Source organism: Oryzias melastigma, linkage group LG14 (genome assembly GCF_002922805.2).
Source record: "Oryzias melastigma strain HK-1 linkage group LG14, ASM292280v2, whole genome shotgun sequence".
Lineage (NCBI taxonomy): Eukaryota > Metazoa > Chordata > Actinopteri > Beloniformes > Adrianichthyidae > Oryzias > Oryzias melastigma.
Genome location: NC_050525.1, coordinates 4,869,480 through 4,885,717, shown reverse-complemented (window position 1 = coordinate 4,885,717; position 16,238 = coordinate 4,869,480). Strand labels below are relative to the sequence as shown.

Below are 16,238 nucleotides of genomic sequence, written 5' to 3'. Positions count from 1 at the left end.
TCCCACCTCTGACATTGGATTTCTTTTACCTTTCCACACATCTATTTACATCCATTTTAAACATGTTTTATTGTGTTGCTATAAAAATGTCCATGAATAACTTCTCTCAGGTGAACTGTTGGTTCTTACGGAGCAGCCGGCTGCTCTTGTTCACACTCTAAAGTCTCCTCCAGAGCACACATCGTCTATGCATAACGTAAAAACCAGAACAGTATCAACTCACAATCAGAATTAGTTGTTTACATGCACCACGAGCCGATCAACATTTAGCATAACCCGCCCATCTCAATCGGAAGGGGATTTTGATCCAAATGAGTCCAATCAGGTCAGAGTATTCACATTGGTGTTCTTACATCACACATCTTTATTCTGATCAAGTGTTTATTCTGAATATTGGTGTCCATGTAACACAGCTAATGAGTTGACACTGATGATAAGTCTCTCCGTCACAGTTGAACTCCATGAACCTCCACTTTACAAGTACGTTTACTGTAGACCAGGAGACAGGGTTGGCCTGAACCGTATCTACAAAACTGCAACATATGGAAGAGGGGTGAGGAAGGGTACAGAAGCAGGGAATGAGAGGAAGAAGAGGCCAACCACATTCACACTACTGATGAAATCAGGGCAACACTTGTGGATCGTGTGGTAAATGATGGCCTCACTGTGGCTGTGGTTAAGTCAAAGAGAGCAGAGAAATGTTGGGAGACCCACAGTCAGTTCCATTATTCAGACATTTCATTGAGAGAACAGGTGAGTAAACTGTAACTTAGGCTTGTTCAGCACAAACTAATGAGCTCTGTACTATGATAGTTATACGAGAGGTTTGCATCAGGACATGGCCTGATAACCTTTTACATCTATGAGAAGTGATATCTGTGCCACCACTTTGACAACAAAATCCATTGTTTAAACGGCAATCCAAATGTCCAGTTTTAAAAACATAACTTTCAAAGTAGCAAATAAAATTATTAATCTTTTGCTATTCAAAATATTTTTCTTTGATTTCAAAATAAGTCAGGAACAGTGGATGAAGGACCCAAACACAGGAGACCAGGTTGGTGACGGGAACATAAAACATTTAATAAAATACCAAAACATGATAAAAAAAAAACCTTTGGAGAAACAAACCAGTGACAGAACAGAACAGATGAGCTGACAAATATGAACAGAAAACCAGAAACTTAAATAGGCTGAGGGCAGTTAACTAAAATGAAGACAGCTGTGAATCCTGATTAACCTGGAACTGGTGTGACTGACAGAGCAACTCAGAACGTGACCAGAAAACAAACCAAACAAAACCACAGAACCAATGCTGGGCGATATGGAAAAATATTTATACCACGCTATAAATTATTTTATATCACAATAACAATATATATCACCATATAGTATAGTATGTTTTCAGTTGTTTAAAAAAGCTCTCGCTAGTTTTACTTTGAAAACAGGAAGCTTCACTGACACTTTATTTTAAAGATTTGCTTAATTTCTGTGTTTTAGTTGATAAATCACAATTCAACATTATTCTGTATTTCAGAGCAATCAATATTTTACAACATGATAATTTACTACACTCTACTATATTTATGAAGATCAGGAATCAGCAATTTGGACGATGAGAATATTCGTACTAGAATTTTCTGGAGCAGATTGCAAGAATCCGAGTGCTCAGATACTCATTTCAGTCCTGTTGCACAGCTTAGTTTATCTCTTATTTATTTGTAATCTTATATGTACATTTTCATAGACTTTCCTTGAGTGATAGAGGGTTTGTTGTGTTAGCATCAGCGCAAGAATAGCCTCCTAGCATAGTTTACATATTGTTGTCTTCTCCTCATCGTCAAACATCTTGAATCCAAAATGCAACCATATCACAGACGTACCGCTCTTTTTCTGACAGTGATTCTTCTTGGTCTGCCTGCATCTTAGTATCTGTCTGTTTCAACTCCAGAGAAACAACTTCCAGCTTTTCCGTCCATCATTCTACATTCGTGTTAAGTAGCTTACAACATAAGAGCGAATCAAAGAATGTAGTTCTTATGTTTTATTTTTGACATAGTAATTGATCACAATAGGTTATAAACAATAGTAGAGAAATGACACGATAGACACTGTTCTATCGCCCACACCATATGTATGGTCATATGGCCCAGCACTACACAGAACTACTACAAATACATTTCTGTATTTGCAACACAAATGTTTTCAGATGCGTTGTCTTGCATCTCGCTTTCTCCTTATCTTTGTTTTTGCGTTCATAACTTTCAGTTTAGCGTAACATGTGCCACCAAACAGCCAATCACAGACGAGAGGCTTCATGGTGGTTGAGTGAGATTCTATTCAATCAAGTGTCTCTGTCTCACAGTCACCGTGCCCAGAGCAGACACTGGACTTCTGCTTGTATCGGTGCTGTTTAAGCCAAACCCGACCAGGACCTCGCTGCACCGGAGCCGTGGACTGACACTGTACCCTCACTCCCATCTGCAGAGCCCCCGGACCGGTGCGACAGCGCTGCTCCAAACAGACACCGCCCCAAATACAACGGGTGCAAGTGGTCTGCAACGATGTCAGCTAACCACCCACCTGACCTAAACGGGCCATACCATGAAAAATCTCATTTTTAGTGTTGTCAGAAGAACAAACCACTGTCCACACAAGATCTCAAGTATCTCTTTTCTTTTATGTCGGTTTTTGAGAATCATACATTTTTTTCCAAGGAAAAGTATATCAAGAAACAACCCACAGTGATGCATCATCAAGCCATACAAACAGGAGGCCTCCATCTTGAGAAGAGGTCCTCTTTTATAGGTGGCTAGCCCCACCCCTTCACCAAACCAACCCAATTACTAATCAAAAATTAAACACATATCATAAGAAACAAACATTAATGGGCATTTTACTTTTAAGAAATTAAACATAATAAAACAAAAATATGTCTCATATTAAACATCAATTCCAAATAGAAAATACAAAGTACAAAGAAAACATTTTTAATTTTAAACAGGCCTGTCAACGGAAACCAAAATCACTGGACTTCCTGAAACAGGAAATTCTCCAAAATAAAACAGGGAGTGAACACATAAATCACAAAACAACCAAAATCCAGTGGTTACCATTAAACTAAACAAAGTGAAATGCAACAGATGGTAAAGCGGAACAGTGTGTGCACCCACTGACGCAATTTCATACAAATCACTTTGATCAAAACTTTACTGAGGTACAGACATGTGCTCTGTCACAAGTGTATTATATTATATTCCTCACTATACAAAACTTCAAAGCAGTATTTTGATCAGTTCACATATTTCTGAGTAATCCTCTAAAAACCTGTCTCAACAGCAGCCCCTCCCATACCCACGAAAACGAGCCGGTCCTCACATGCTGATGTCACAGCGTGAGAACCGCCCCTTTCAGGAAGAGTCTGCTCTGCCCCCAGGCTAACACAAACACATTTTCTTTGCAAAGCTAGCAGTTCGAGCTAGTAGTAATCAGCTAGCTTCACTAGCTCACGAAGCTAGCCTAAATTAACTCATTGGGAACAAACAACATGCTAAACTCTGAAATGAAAACGCAAAAACAAAGAGGGAGAAAGAAAGATGAGAGACAACGTGTCTGAAAACATTTTAGTCACAAATCCAGAAATGTATTTTGAAAGCAAACATTTAAAATTAGTATTTGCTAATTAGAAAGTTTTGCTTTTAAAAGTGAACATTTTAATTGGAATTTAGAAAAATGGTTATCTCAAATGTGACTTCTGTTTTTCATGTGGTGGTACAAATATCCCTTAATACTTGTAGACTTATGATGTAGCTCCGATTTGATGTGGGATAATAGTAAACAAATAGCATTATATTACACTACTATAAAAATGTAGCGCGTTTATATTTTTGTCTGCACATCAAAAAGATTGCAAGACAACCTAGAAGAGGTTCCCTCTTAACTCTGCAGCAAAGTTCATATTCAGTGTTTTGAGTTTTACTGAATTCTAGTTATCAAAACGCCTATCTTCATTTAATATGACATTGAGAAAAACTTCCAGAATATTCTGTCCCAATGAAAATATGTTCAAATCTTTTGACTTGATTGTTCAAAGATGCTGGAGACGAAACTTGTCATTTTGACACATTCAATGACAAACTTGATCTATTGCTCTTGAAGAATGAACCTCCCATTTTGAATAATTGACCTTGTGACTTTGCAGGTTATTGTAGTTTTTGCACTTACTATTTTGAGAAACGCATTAAAAACTTTGATACTGGTGTGAGAAATGCATCAAAGCCACTTAATAAAACTGTAAATGTTTATTACTAAAATGAAAGCAGAACATTGAGAAACCGTGCAGTTCTCCAACACGTTTGATGACTAATCGACGACTAATTTAATAGTCGATTAGTCGTAATATAATATTATATATTATATTATGTTCAGAGTGTAGTAAAGTTGAAAGGTATAATGGCATTATGCAAGCTTTTTGAACTATGTTGACATTTATTAAGGTTTTTTGGGCTATTTTGGAGTTTAGCTAATATTTTAGCTGCATAGCTGTTTTGGCTAATTTGAGCTTTTTTGTTTTTAAGGCTAATTTGGAGTTTAGCTAATATTTCAGCTGCATGCTAGCTATTTTGTCAAATTTAGGATGTTTTTTCAGTTTTTTGAGGCCAGTTTGGATTTTTAGCTAATATTTCCGCTATATGCTATCTATTTTGGCTAATTTGGGCTTTTCTGTTTTTAAGGCTAATTTGGAGATTAGCTAATATTTCACCTGCATTCTAGCTATTTTGGCTAATTTAGGATTTTTTTTCTATTTTTTAGGCTAATTTGGAGTTTGGCTTCAGCTGCATGCTAGCTATTTTGGCTAACTTAGGCGTTTTTTAGGCTAATTTTTTATTTAACTAACATGTTAGATGGCTATCAGCTTTAGCGTTTTCAGCCATCAGCTTCAGCGATTTCAGCTATCAGCTTTAGCGTTTTCAGCCATCAGCTTCAGCGATTTCAGCTATGAATTGCAGCATCTTCAGCTATCAGCACTATCTTCAGCGGCCAAATTCCGCTTACAGGATTGACACTAGCATTATTGCATGTAGTGCTGTATATCAAGTTTTTAGTTTAAAGCTAACGAAGGTTAAGATGTATGCTTTACATCCAGTTTATGCATGCCCCATTAGTCAACTAATTGGAAAAAATTATCGGTCATTCGTCGACGATTAAAATAATCGTTGGTGGCAGCTCTAGTCTGCAGCTCCTCTGTAAAGTGTGAGGAGGCAGAGCAAAGCCTGATTCCATCCTCTGTCAGGTAATGAAATAACGCGCTTTAATAGCATCCATGTGAGAAACGCAGAACATTTGACTCATGAGGCAAAAGACGCAGCAAATGGTTGACATACTTCCCTCCATAAATCACATTCCAACACATCTTTCTGTCTGTCTTTCTTACTGTACTTCACTACGTGGTTGTAAAAAGTCCAGAACTTCAGCATCAAAGTGAACAAGTAACCGAGCTACTCTGGGAATGGTCCGGGATCGGACCGGCACTGACCTCCAGGGTGGCGGACACCGGCAGCACGGTGGTGCTGAGCAGCAGGTCCGCGATGGCCAGGTTGATGATGAAGTAGTTGGTGGGGATCCGCAGGTGTCGGTTACAGACCACCGACAGGATGACGAGGATGTTCCCCGCGATGGCGAAGGCGATGAAGGAGGCCAGCACCATGCCCACCGGCACCGCCCGGCTCAGGTCCAGCGGGGCGGCGGCGCGGGGGTCCCGCTGCTGGGAGGAAGTGTTGCTCCGGTTGGAGGAGTTGGTGTCCGGCATGGGTGTCTGCGTGCCGGCGAACAGGTCCGGGAAGGAGCCGTTGTTGGTCCACAGACTCATGGTGAGTATAGCGGGGGTTAACGGTCAAGTTTTTACTCACTTAGTTTGAGCAGAAGCTGCCGCATGTCTGCGCTTCCTCCGCACAAAGTCTCCGCTGAAGCGACTGTCTTCATCCGTGTACGAAACTCCTGTCGTTTCAGTTCACGACCGATTCGCGGACAGAAAAGCGACTTTTCTGCGTTCGGACCGCTCCGGAGCGAGGCTCGTGCGCTAAGGGGCGCGCGCGCAGCAGCAGGTGGAGTAAGGGAGCCGCTCGGGTGTGCTCGGGTCCGTTCGGGGCGGTTCGGAGTCAGAACTCTGCCGGGCGACAGAGCCCCTCCCTGTGTTTAAACTGCAGATTTAGGCGCAAGGGGCAGAACCGAGTCCATTTATGGTCCAAGTGTTTCATGTGGGAAAGTTCCGAAAGTGGAGGAGAGAAAAGAAAAGTGGAGGGACAAATAGATTAGAGCTGGGTATCGATTATAATTTCCAGAAACAGATTTGATTTGATTCGATTCACAAAAGCCTGAATCAATTCGATTACGATTTTTTTTCGATTCTTCCATTCAATTTTTACACATATTTGTTTAGAAACACATTAATAATCTACTATATGATTTGAATATATTTATATTAATCTGATCCAGTTCACATACTGTAAAATGCATTAGTAAAATAATGAGATTGTTAATATCATCCAGTGTTACATGGATTCTTTAAAGGAGAAGTTCTAACTAAAATGTTCAGATCATTAACATTGTAAACATTGTTCTCCTTCTCCTGGAGGACGTTTCAGTTTGGCCACTAGGTGGCGATCACGCTATAGCTTTACACCTTATTCCAGAATAAGATGGTATAAAGAAAAAAAAATGTTTTAGACCACAAATAGTTACTTTAAAAATATTTCCTTAAAAGAGTTTGGAAAATTCATGCCTGTGAGTTTATGAAGACGATCATTTAGGCAGAATGTATGTTTAGGTCAACAGAGTGTTAGCATTAACCGTCTTATGGGAAATTCCATTAAACGTTAGCATCAAGCTAGCAGATTTAAGCTTTATGTGCTAAATCGATTTATATTTTTTATGAATCGATTTTTAGTTTATTAGCCTTAAATCGATTAATCAATTTTATTACCCCCAGCCTTATTAGCAACTTTAGCAAAGTTAACCTTTGCTCCACCTGAATATGAGTAAATCAGAGTTCTCAAACTGAATTGATCTCTGAGCCACTGAAGTCAGAGTTTGGGTGAGGCTGGGCCGTATGGGGCTCCATTTGTGCTAAAAATCTGTTTTTGCGTCCACTGTCTATATCTTTGCTCCATTGTCTATGTCTACTCAACAAGTTTATTGAACATTTATTCGTGTCTATAAACTACTAAGGGATATCTTCTGCGCCTCCTGTGAAACGACAGGAGCTAATACTGTTGCTAAGGACTTTTCTGACGACCAGATCCAACGACAATAACAAATTCAAAGCATAAAGCTGAAACATCACAAAGAAAACTCAAAGATTTCCTCAAATGCAGAAGATATTGCTCAGTAGACACTGAACTTTCAAATCAAGGCAGGGGCCTCAAAATATCAATGGGGCCCATGGGCCACCAATTTGAGATACCTGGTTTAAATAATTAAAAAAAAAAGTTCCACTTCGATCCTTTTTTTATCTACTTTGAAGGCATCTCTGTTTACGCACTCTCCCACTAGCTTACAGCCCCTCACACCCCAACCCAACAAAAGCAGTGCAACAAAAATGGTGAGCAATCAGAGCCAGATTTCCTCTCAGATGAAGAATCTAGTCGTCTGCAATTGGATGCATCAGAATGGAGGTGTGCAGGGAGTTTGTGACTCACCCAGCGAATTTAATGAGCCACAAATACAATATTTTTCAAACATTTGTCCATCTGTTCCTGATTCACCTCAATTTGAATAGAAAAATACTCAGAAATTTAATTTTAACCTTAATTTTCTACTCCATGATCAGAAAAATGCTACAACAACATGTTAAAAATATAGTTTTGCAGCATGAAAGGTCTCAAACCCTGACACCTTGAAATGCATCAAACATTTCTATCAATGTTATGTTTTCAATGTTTTTCTTTTTCCTCTGATTTATTTTTTAATTATGTTTCCTTGCTGAATTGTTATTGGCATGTTGGAAAAAGGGCTGCACGGTGGCGCAGTGGTTAGCGCTCTTGCCTCACAGCGAGAAGGCCCCGGTTCGACTCCCGGCTGGGACCTTTCTGTGTGGAGTTTCATGTTCTCCCCGTGCATGTGTGGGTTGTCACCGGGGACTCCGGCTTCCTCCCACCGTCCAAAAACATGCTTCATAGGTGGATTGGTGACTCTAAATTGGCCCTAGGTGTGAATGTGAGAGTGTATGGGTGTGTGATCTGCCCTGCGACAGACTGGAGACCTGTCCAGGGTGAACCCCGCCTTCAGCCGTCAGCAGCCGGGATAGGCTTCGGCACCCCCGCGACCCTGAAAGAGACAAAGCGGTCAGAAAAAAATGAATGATTGTTGGAAAAATAAAATCACACATCAAATAAAAAAAAGATACAATTCCATCCATTTTCTTAACTGCTTTGTCCCTTTTGGAGTCACGAGGCTGCTGGAGCCTAACCCGACCACTTTTGGGCCTGGACAGGTCGCCAATTTGTCAAAGGGTCACAATCACACACATAGGGACAATTCAATCACCAATTAACCTGCAGAGCTCTGAGAGATGACGTCATAAAGGGTCGTCCCTCTCAAGGCGCCACCATTTTGGCAGTAATTGGAGCCTGAGGAATTGAATTGGCTGACTGCCGCAGTGAGGCAGGCTAACCATGGTTGATAACTGTTGCACTCAGGTTGTACAAATAGATGCAGAAAAATAAAGGTTCAGTGTTCCCCCTTATTCCACAAATATGGCTGGACCAAACTCATCGATCCATACTCATCAAAAACACTTCGGATCATGCTTTGTAAAACATTTATTAAAGAACATTGGAGAATTGCTCAACATAAAGAGTTTTTTTTTTTTTTTCCAGAACAATAGACCTTACCGCAGCGACAACGTACTTTATGACGTAGATGATGAGTGTCACTCTGTGCCTTAAAATCAGGAGTGTGCGCTTCCGCCTAAATCAAATAATAAAAACATGCTGCAGAATTATTCTCCGCGATTATCAGGATTTTTTTTGGGGCCTTTTCCGAGTTTCTGCTCCTCTTGCAGAGCGCCTGTCGACGCGTTCCTGAGGGGGATACACTGCGCTCTGCTGTACGGAGATACACCTCAGCAGCACAGCACCTACTAAAAATCGAAACATTTCACACAAGCGTCTTGTCTTGAGAGTTTTTTCAATGAACCGGAAAAGTCCCATGACTGAAAAGAAAAAATCTGTGAATAATTTAGAACCTTATTTTGTTTTTTTTTCAAGGGTAACCAAACCCTAAATCAACTTTTTTTGTCTGTTGATCTCTATAAATGGGACTTTAAAAGTGCTGTCTGTCGGTCATTGGCAAATTTTTGCCAAATTAAGATAAACTTGTTCAAAAAATATAGTCAAAAACCACCTGTGTGCTGCCCCCTAGAGGTTGAAACGAGGTATTACAGTTGAATTTCGTGACTGGTCAAATCATTTAAATCCCTCGTCATGATCTGCAGCTCCAGCAATGATAACAGTCCTGTTTCCAAGCTCCACCCCTCTGACTGGATTTTCACATTTCAGCTGTGGGTGGAGTCAGCCTCCAACTTCCCTGTTTGGTCACCCTTTAAATATGGCTAGGTGTACAACTAAAAGCCATGGGATACTAACAAAAGTTCTGGAGATCTGATATTAGACTTCTTGTCTTTAGACTTTTTTTTTTACATTTAGTTGATGTGGCAGAGGTAACTCAACCCCTCCCACAGACATGTGTATCAGACTCATATTGCACTTTTGGAATTTATCTTTAATGTATTCAAACAAGCCCATTCATGTCAAACACACAAAGAAATACAACAAACTAACTTTTTTAGTGCCGTTTTTCAGTTATAATGGGGTGTCTGACAAAAAAGCCGTGAATCACAGACAGCCTTATCTCCAGTGTGTGTGGGCCTTTACTGTTTCGTAAACCCTATGTTCTTTGAGGTTGCCCAACAATCTTTCAGCAACCGTTGCCATGGCACCGTGATTGTCATGGTGTTGGCTGATCAAAATGGAAATCATCCCAAACCTTCGTCAGACACTATAACGTGATTGATAGATAAAATAAGTGCCGCTTTGACAAGAGAAGTCTAAAACTGAAGCATTGCTCATATTTCATTGTAGTTTAACGATCGGTTTTTACCATAGAAAGATTGCTTTGACATAAATGTGTGGACTCAGGGATGACTCAAGGGCCTAAAACGCTGCAGCGTTAGTATGATTGATTGGTTTGAAGCTAAATTTGTGACAACTGAGCAAAAGTGGTTAGAAACAAAACTACCTGTGTTGCATTTTTATCAGGTGTGAGTCAGCCAGATCCCAAAAGCTGTGTCAGCCTTATAACCAACAAAAGAGTCAACTAAAAGGACAAAGTCGGGTTAAACACAGGGCAGTTGAAGCAGAGCCAGCAAACGTCTGTCATCCGTTTGGCATACAGCTACTTTTAAAGTTCAATGATTCAAATCCTGATCATGGAACGTCCCAGCAAGATACGTTTCCTGGATAGGAATTCAGGTTAACAAACAGCAGTTCCAAGCGTCTTCTAAACCAGGGGTCTACAACCTGCAGCCCCGGAGCCACATGTGGCTCTTTTAACCCCAACAAGTAGCTGTAAATAAAAATCAAGTTGTAAATTAAACCAAAATAAAAGGAAGTCACTCTTTTATTTTGAAAGGACTTCATGTGAACCTCTGTCAAAAGTTAGAAAGTTTCATATTTTGAAAAAAAGGCTATTCTCTCTTTATGTTTATGTTTTATCTACACCAAAAATCTATATTTCCTTCATATTTATCAAAATAGCAACAATTAAATTATAGTGTAAATCAGGGTCTTATTTTTCCAAAGCGCCATTTAAGACTTGAGCCGACTCGAGTGGCTCTTTAAGGGTTGAAGGTTGCAGACCCATGTTCTAAACCATCGTCTGAATCCTTTAATAACTAGTGAATGAAACTGCTGGTGCTCTTTGCTCTCTAAAGGTTGCTGTGAACACCTCACAAGTAAAGTTTAGGAAATTTCTGTTTACGCAACCGGCTACAGTTACGATTCCTGCTTCCAGCTACAGATTGATTCTGGCGCCATCTTGTGTGTGACCGGAGGCCCCTCTGCAGAAACTATGACTCAAAAATGATACAAATTTTTTTATTTTTTCTATAAACTGCATAATCATAATTAAGAAACACTCTGGGAATGCTTTTACAATAGAAAGAAACATAGTTGGAGTGAGGCTTTAAGGGATTAAATGTTTTATTCTCTGCTACACACAATACCTAAAACACTCATCAGCAAAAGAGAGACTCATTCTAAAAGCTCCAACTTCTTCTTGTTTTAGTGATAACAGCTGAAAACGTAACTTTTCTTCTGTTCATCCTCAGTCATAATATGATGTCAGAACCTCAGCAAACTGCTGAATCCACTAAATTGTTGGTGATCAGTTAAACAAGATTGTATTTTAGGAAACAAGAAAAACAGAAGTACTTATTACGAGAAAATAAATAGTAAACTATGATTAAAGAGTTTTTGTTTGAACTTTTAGACTTATTTGGCTGACCTGGAAAGATATTTAAATTCTTTTAACACATCTACAGTTTGGCTCGGTTCAATGGGATGGAATGGCAGAAAATGTCATTTGGAGGTCTCAGTTTTGACTCTTCCTTTCAGCTTGTAGCCTGAGACCTGAGCTTATCATTTATAGGCTTATTTAATGTTCTTTAGACTCTCGTGGTGTTTGCACTTTGTTGAAAGGACATGTGGCTGCAAACGTTAAATGAATAATTGAGTAACTTTAATTGGCTCCACATTAAAGTAATTGGAAACCATAGAGTGCAGTTGAAGTCAATCTCAGTGGGTCATTTATAGTAACCTGAGATTTTGTTATGTAAAAGCAGCTGAGGAGTCATTTATGGAAAATGAAACGAAGCGATTGTCAGCCGGTGGCTTCAGGAACCATCTGTCCATCACGGTCTCCAGAGAGGATCCACCGGAATCAGAAGGTACCACAGCCAGAAAATGCTCCACTTTTATTAGAGACAGGTGGAGATGCCAGAGCTGTTTGTGGGATCATCTAAACAAAATGATTTCTAGACCAGCTGCTGAAGGAAATGATTTTCCTCTAAGTCTGAGGTTCAATAAAAGCTTCCCAATCTAAATCTGGTCTTTGAAATATGTCAGAAAAATAGTTAACGATAAACAATTATACATGTTGATGAATTTATCGATAGTTTAGCTGCTGAACCAGAGAGAGTCCAGAACTGCCAACAGTCCAGGAAGCGACTCTTCTGCTTTTATGCAGCTACTTTAATGGTTTGTTTTCGTTCCACTTTGTTCCTTTTTGTTGTCAAGGATGACTTCTAAGGCGTAACAGGAAACTATCACTCCTTTCACAGCAATGATGATGGACAGAAAAGCGTCCTGTGTGTTTGTGGATTGTGCAGTATTACACAGACTAATGCTGCAGACACAAGGACAAAGTTGTTGAATTTTCACAGGTGATTGAACCCTTTTAAGAACAGTGAGCAGCGTTCAGGAGGGCAAAGCTAAATATGAGGATGACTTTGAGTCTGTGTGCTGCTCTGCAGAAAACATGATTGATTATTTATTTATCCTCTTTAATGACTCTGATCACTCTGACATTGACACACAACACTGCAGTCAACAAAAAGAACACTGAACAGAGGATGTTTGCAGTTCTAACTGTATTTTTCTTTGTTAAAAGCTCTTCTCTAGTTTAAAACAACATGAAAAGGGAAATCAGAAAATCAGGTCAATAACTGTCAGTAAGATTTAAGCAAACATGTAATTGTAGAACATGGTCAGAGCATCATTTGTCTTGCTACATCTCATGTTCTTTTATCTCACCCTTTCACACTGCTCCATTTCTCCTCTGTAGGATCAGAAACAAAGATCACAGTGGATTTCAACTGTGCTTGAAAAAAAAACAACTTCCTACACTAGGTAACCACCAGGGGATAGTTCCACAAACACGTCAGTACCAATTTACTCTTCCGAACGAGTGCCCCGACACTGAGTTGTTGGAGTGAACCGTCATTTACAGGTTCATCTGAGTCTAGAGTCTGGCTGGTTTCTGTGATCCCTAAATGTGTTGATTCTCAAAACTAGGATGTTAGTTTAAACAGTTTGGCGTAAAACCACAATGTAGATCAAACTACAAACAACCTAAGCTCTGAAGATATACTTGCATAAAAAATGTAAGAATATATTTTTCACTCTCGTGCTCTCTTATGAGGTCCACATGACCCCACCCGTATATTGATGGATGATCTCTCCCATGACAAAGGTGGACAGGATTTTATGTCTGTCACAGACACCAGTGAAGATTAAAAAAAAAACCTTGAAAAAGAAAAGTTCAGCGCACTGTCTTATGGGGTCCAGATGACCCCACTTTTAATGTAAACATGTTTAGGATAGCACAAGGATTACAATTGAGAAAACTTCTTTTTTAATGCACTCATTGGAAATTCCATAGGTCAATACAAGCTTTTGTAAGTTAAAACAACACATTCATACTCCCAAGTTGCCATTTTTTGACGTTTTGGGTCTCCCCAACTCATCATTTTTTAACGTGCTGGCTGTTCGTAAAGTCATGGGTCCGCAACCCTCGGGACGCGGTATCGGACATCAGTCTGGTACAGGATGTGGTACCACATCCAATGAGTAATGTGAAGCATGCCACAGGCCGTGGAGCCATGATAACTTTTTGCAGCCTTCGGGACGCGTTATCGGATGTGGTACCGGATGCGTACTGGTCCTTGGGACACGTCCAGTACCGCTACCCTAACCCAGTACAGGTACCCTAACCCTAGCCAGGTAAAGGCCCATGCCCGACACTGCATCTGGTACTGGGTCCAGTTCCGGGTTAGAGTACTGGTACCAGGTTCGGGTCGTTTTTGCCGAACCGGCTGTTCCCATTAAATCATGAGTTCCTAGCCTCCGGGCCGCGGTTACAGTTTGCAGCCTGGAAGTTGGGAACCCGTGATATAATTGGAACAGCCAGCACGTCAAAAAATGAGAAGTTGGGGACACCCAAAACGTCAAATGTGATGCGGAGGGGTCCTTAGCCAAATGTCAATATGTGACGACTTGGGTGTGAAAATGTGTTGCCATACCAAATACTTAACCTTGTGCTCCCTTATTGGGTCCAGATGACCCCACCCTTACATTGAGGTGTTAGTCCTTCCATGACGAAGGTGGACAAGACTTCGTGTCTGTCATTGGACACCAGTAAAGATCGACAATCATTGAAAAAAAAAAGTTCAGCTGACTGTCTTGTGGGGTCCAGATGACACCACATTTAATGTAAACAAGCCTAGGAGAGGAGAAGGGTTAAAGAACCATTAAATAAATAAAACTGTTTGAAACATGTATTTCATTTTTAAATAGCCTTCTACATGATCTCACTTGTTACCCTTGTAAAATCGTCTGCCCTCTCAACAAGTTCTGCTTCTATAAAATGATACATCACCACCTACTCTCATTACTTCCCACTGATCTTCCTCATGGAGGACCTAGGCTGCTGTGTGTGCCTATGTCATCACCAGTAGAAAATGCCTTACATCCAGTTCCAACAAAATAAAGTCAATTAATTTTTTGGACTTTGCCATGTTGGAACTAGAAGATGTTAGTAAGCAGTGATTGGTCCGAGTCAGTGCGAGTCAACATTTCCATGGAGAGAGTCAGGAGAGAGCTTGTTGGAAGGCCACACCCCTTCACTGAATGCATACTCAGGAGAATCTGTCAATCAACATATCAAATGTTGGACATGAGACCACCTACTTTTATTGAGGCATCTGATTGGTTAGACTATAACTTGAATAACTCATGATGAGGAAAAATATTACAGTTAGCAAAAAAATATGTATTAGGATTAGCAAGAAGATGTTAAAAAGATGTATCAGAGAAAAAATGTTTATTCTGACAAATAGAATGAATGAGTAAAAACGGTTTATTTCTCTTTGGAAGTCTGTGGGATTTTGGCTTCTTGGAGCCAGCAGGTACTTCCTGTTTGGAATACAAGAGGGAGAAAGAGTCACTCAGTCCAGTTCTCCTATACAGTCAACTGATCAGAGCCAAACCTTTATTTTAAAAGTTTAAAATGGAGGAAATGTTTTCTTTTCTTTTTTGGTTCTGATCTGGTCTCTGATGATCTCAGCTGTGGTTTTGGGTCGATGCAGACACAAAAGCAGGTTTGTCCACCAGCAGAGACGAGAGGTCACTTTCCTGCTGGAGGCTCCATAAATCTGCACTAATAAATAAATCTGCTGAGAGCGCTGATTCTACCCCATTACTGTTCCAAAGGCGGAACTGATTCAATGGAGGGGTCAGAGGCGTCACGGAGTGTGTGCTGGATTATTACCACTGCCAATTATCCTGCAGGAGCAAACACTGTGTGTGTCTGTTTATATGTTACTTGCATGTGTTTTTGTGTGATTGTGCAGTTGTGTGTTTGTGCGTGATTTGATCCTGAAGCCAAACCGTTTCCAGCCAAGGTCGCCCACTTTCAGGTGATGTAAGCGGTCTGCTGGGAGCGCCGTCTATTTTCAGGTCAGTCAGTAATGTGAAGCATGCCACAGGCCGTGAAGCAACAATAACTTTTTGTCGAGAAGTTGTGCGGACGTGCCAGCAGCCAATCGGAGTGCAGATCAACAGGTGGGAGGTTTACGTCGTAGCAGCGGGCTCTGGTTTCCTCAAAGCTTGTCTCCATCACACTTTAAGCTCCGCCGTTCGGGTGGACTCTGTCATGTGATCCTGATCCTCAGACAGGGAATCAGGAGGAGGTGAGGCGGCGTATCCCAGCTCTACAATCATGCAGACTCCTTAAATCAGCTGCTGACAGACTGATGGCGGTGACTGAGGGGGCGGGAGCTCGGAGCAGACCGAACACCTCATCGGGGTTCACCAAGCCGAGGCTTGCTGACGTCTACATGATAGTTATGACTCATTTAGCTGTTGTTAGTGATTCTTAATTCATGAATGATGAAAGGAAATCTTTCTGCAGGTCACTGTCAGAGCAAGAAGATGAAAGAGGCTCAGAACATGGCATGTTATCGACCTCACCCACAGGCACACCAAGAAGAGCCTTTCAGAAAAACAAAAGATCTTCAGGATGTACTGTTTCCATCATCCTGAGAATAACCGGATCACTGAAAACAAAGGCCCAGTCTCCAACATCATTGTTTTATTTTATTTTACTTTTCTCAAATTTCTAAT

General features: G+C 40.5%; 1 protein-coding gene across 1 annotated transcript in view; it reads right to left on the bottom strand.

Moving 5' to 3' along the window:
* Positions 1 to 6,171, bottom strand: part of LOC112138073 (alpha-1A adrenergic receptor) — a 30,991-nt gene extending 24,820 nt beyond the window's left edge. Inside the window, exon 1 of the mRNA XM_024260645.2 lies at positions 5,537 to 6,171. Within this exon, the coding sequence (XP_024116413.1) occupies positions 5,537 to 5,869 (333 nt within the window). The 5' untranslated portion in view covers positions 5,870 to 6,171. The remainder of the gene's footprint in view (positions 1 to 5,536) is intronic.
* Between the last annotated feature and the right edge of the window lie 10,067 nt (positions 6,172 to 16,238).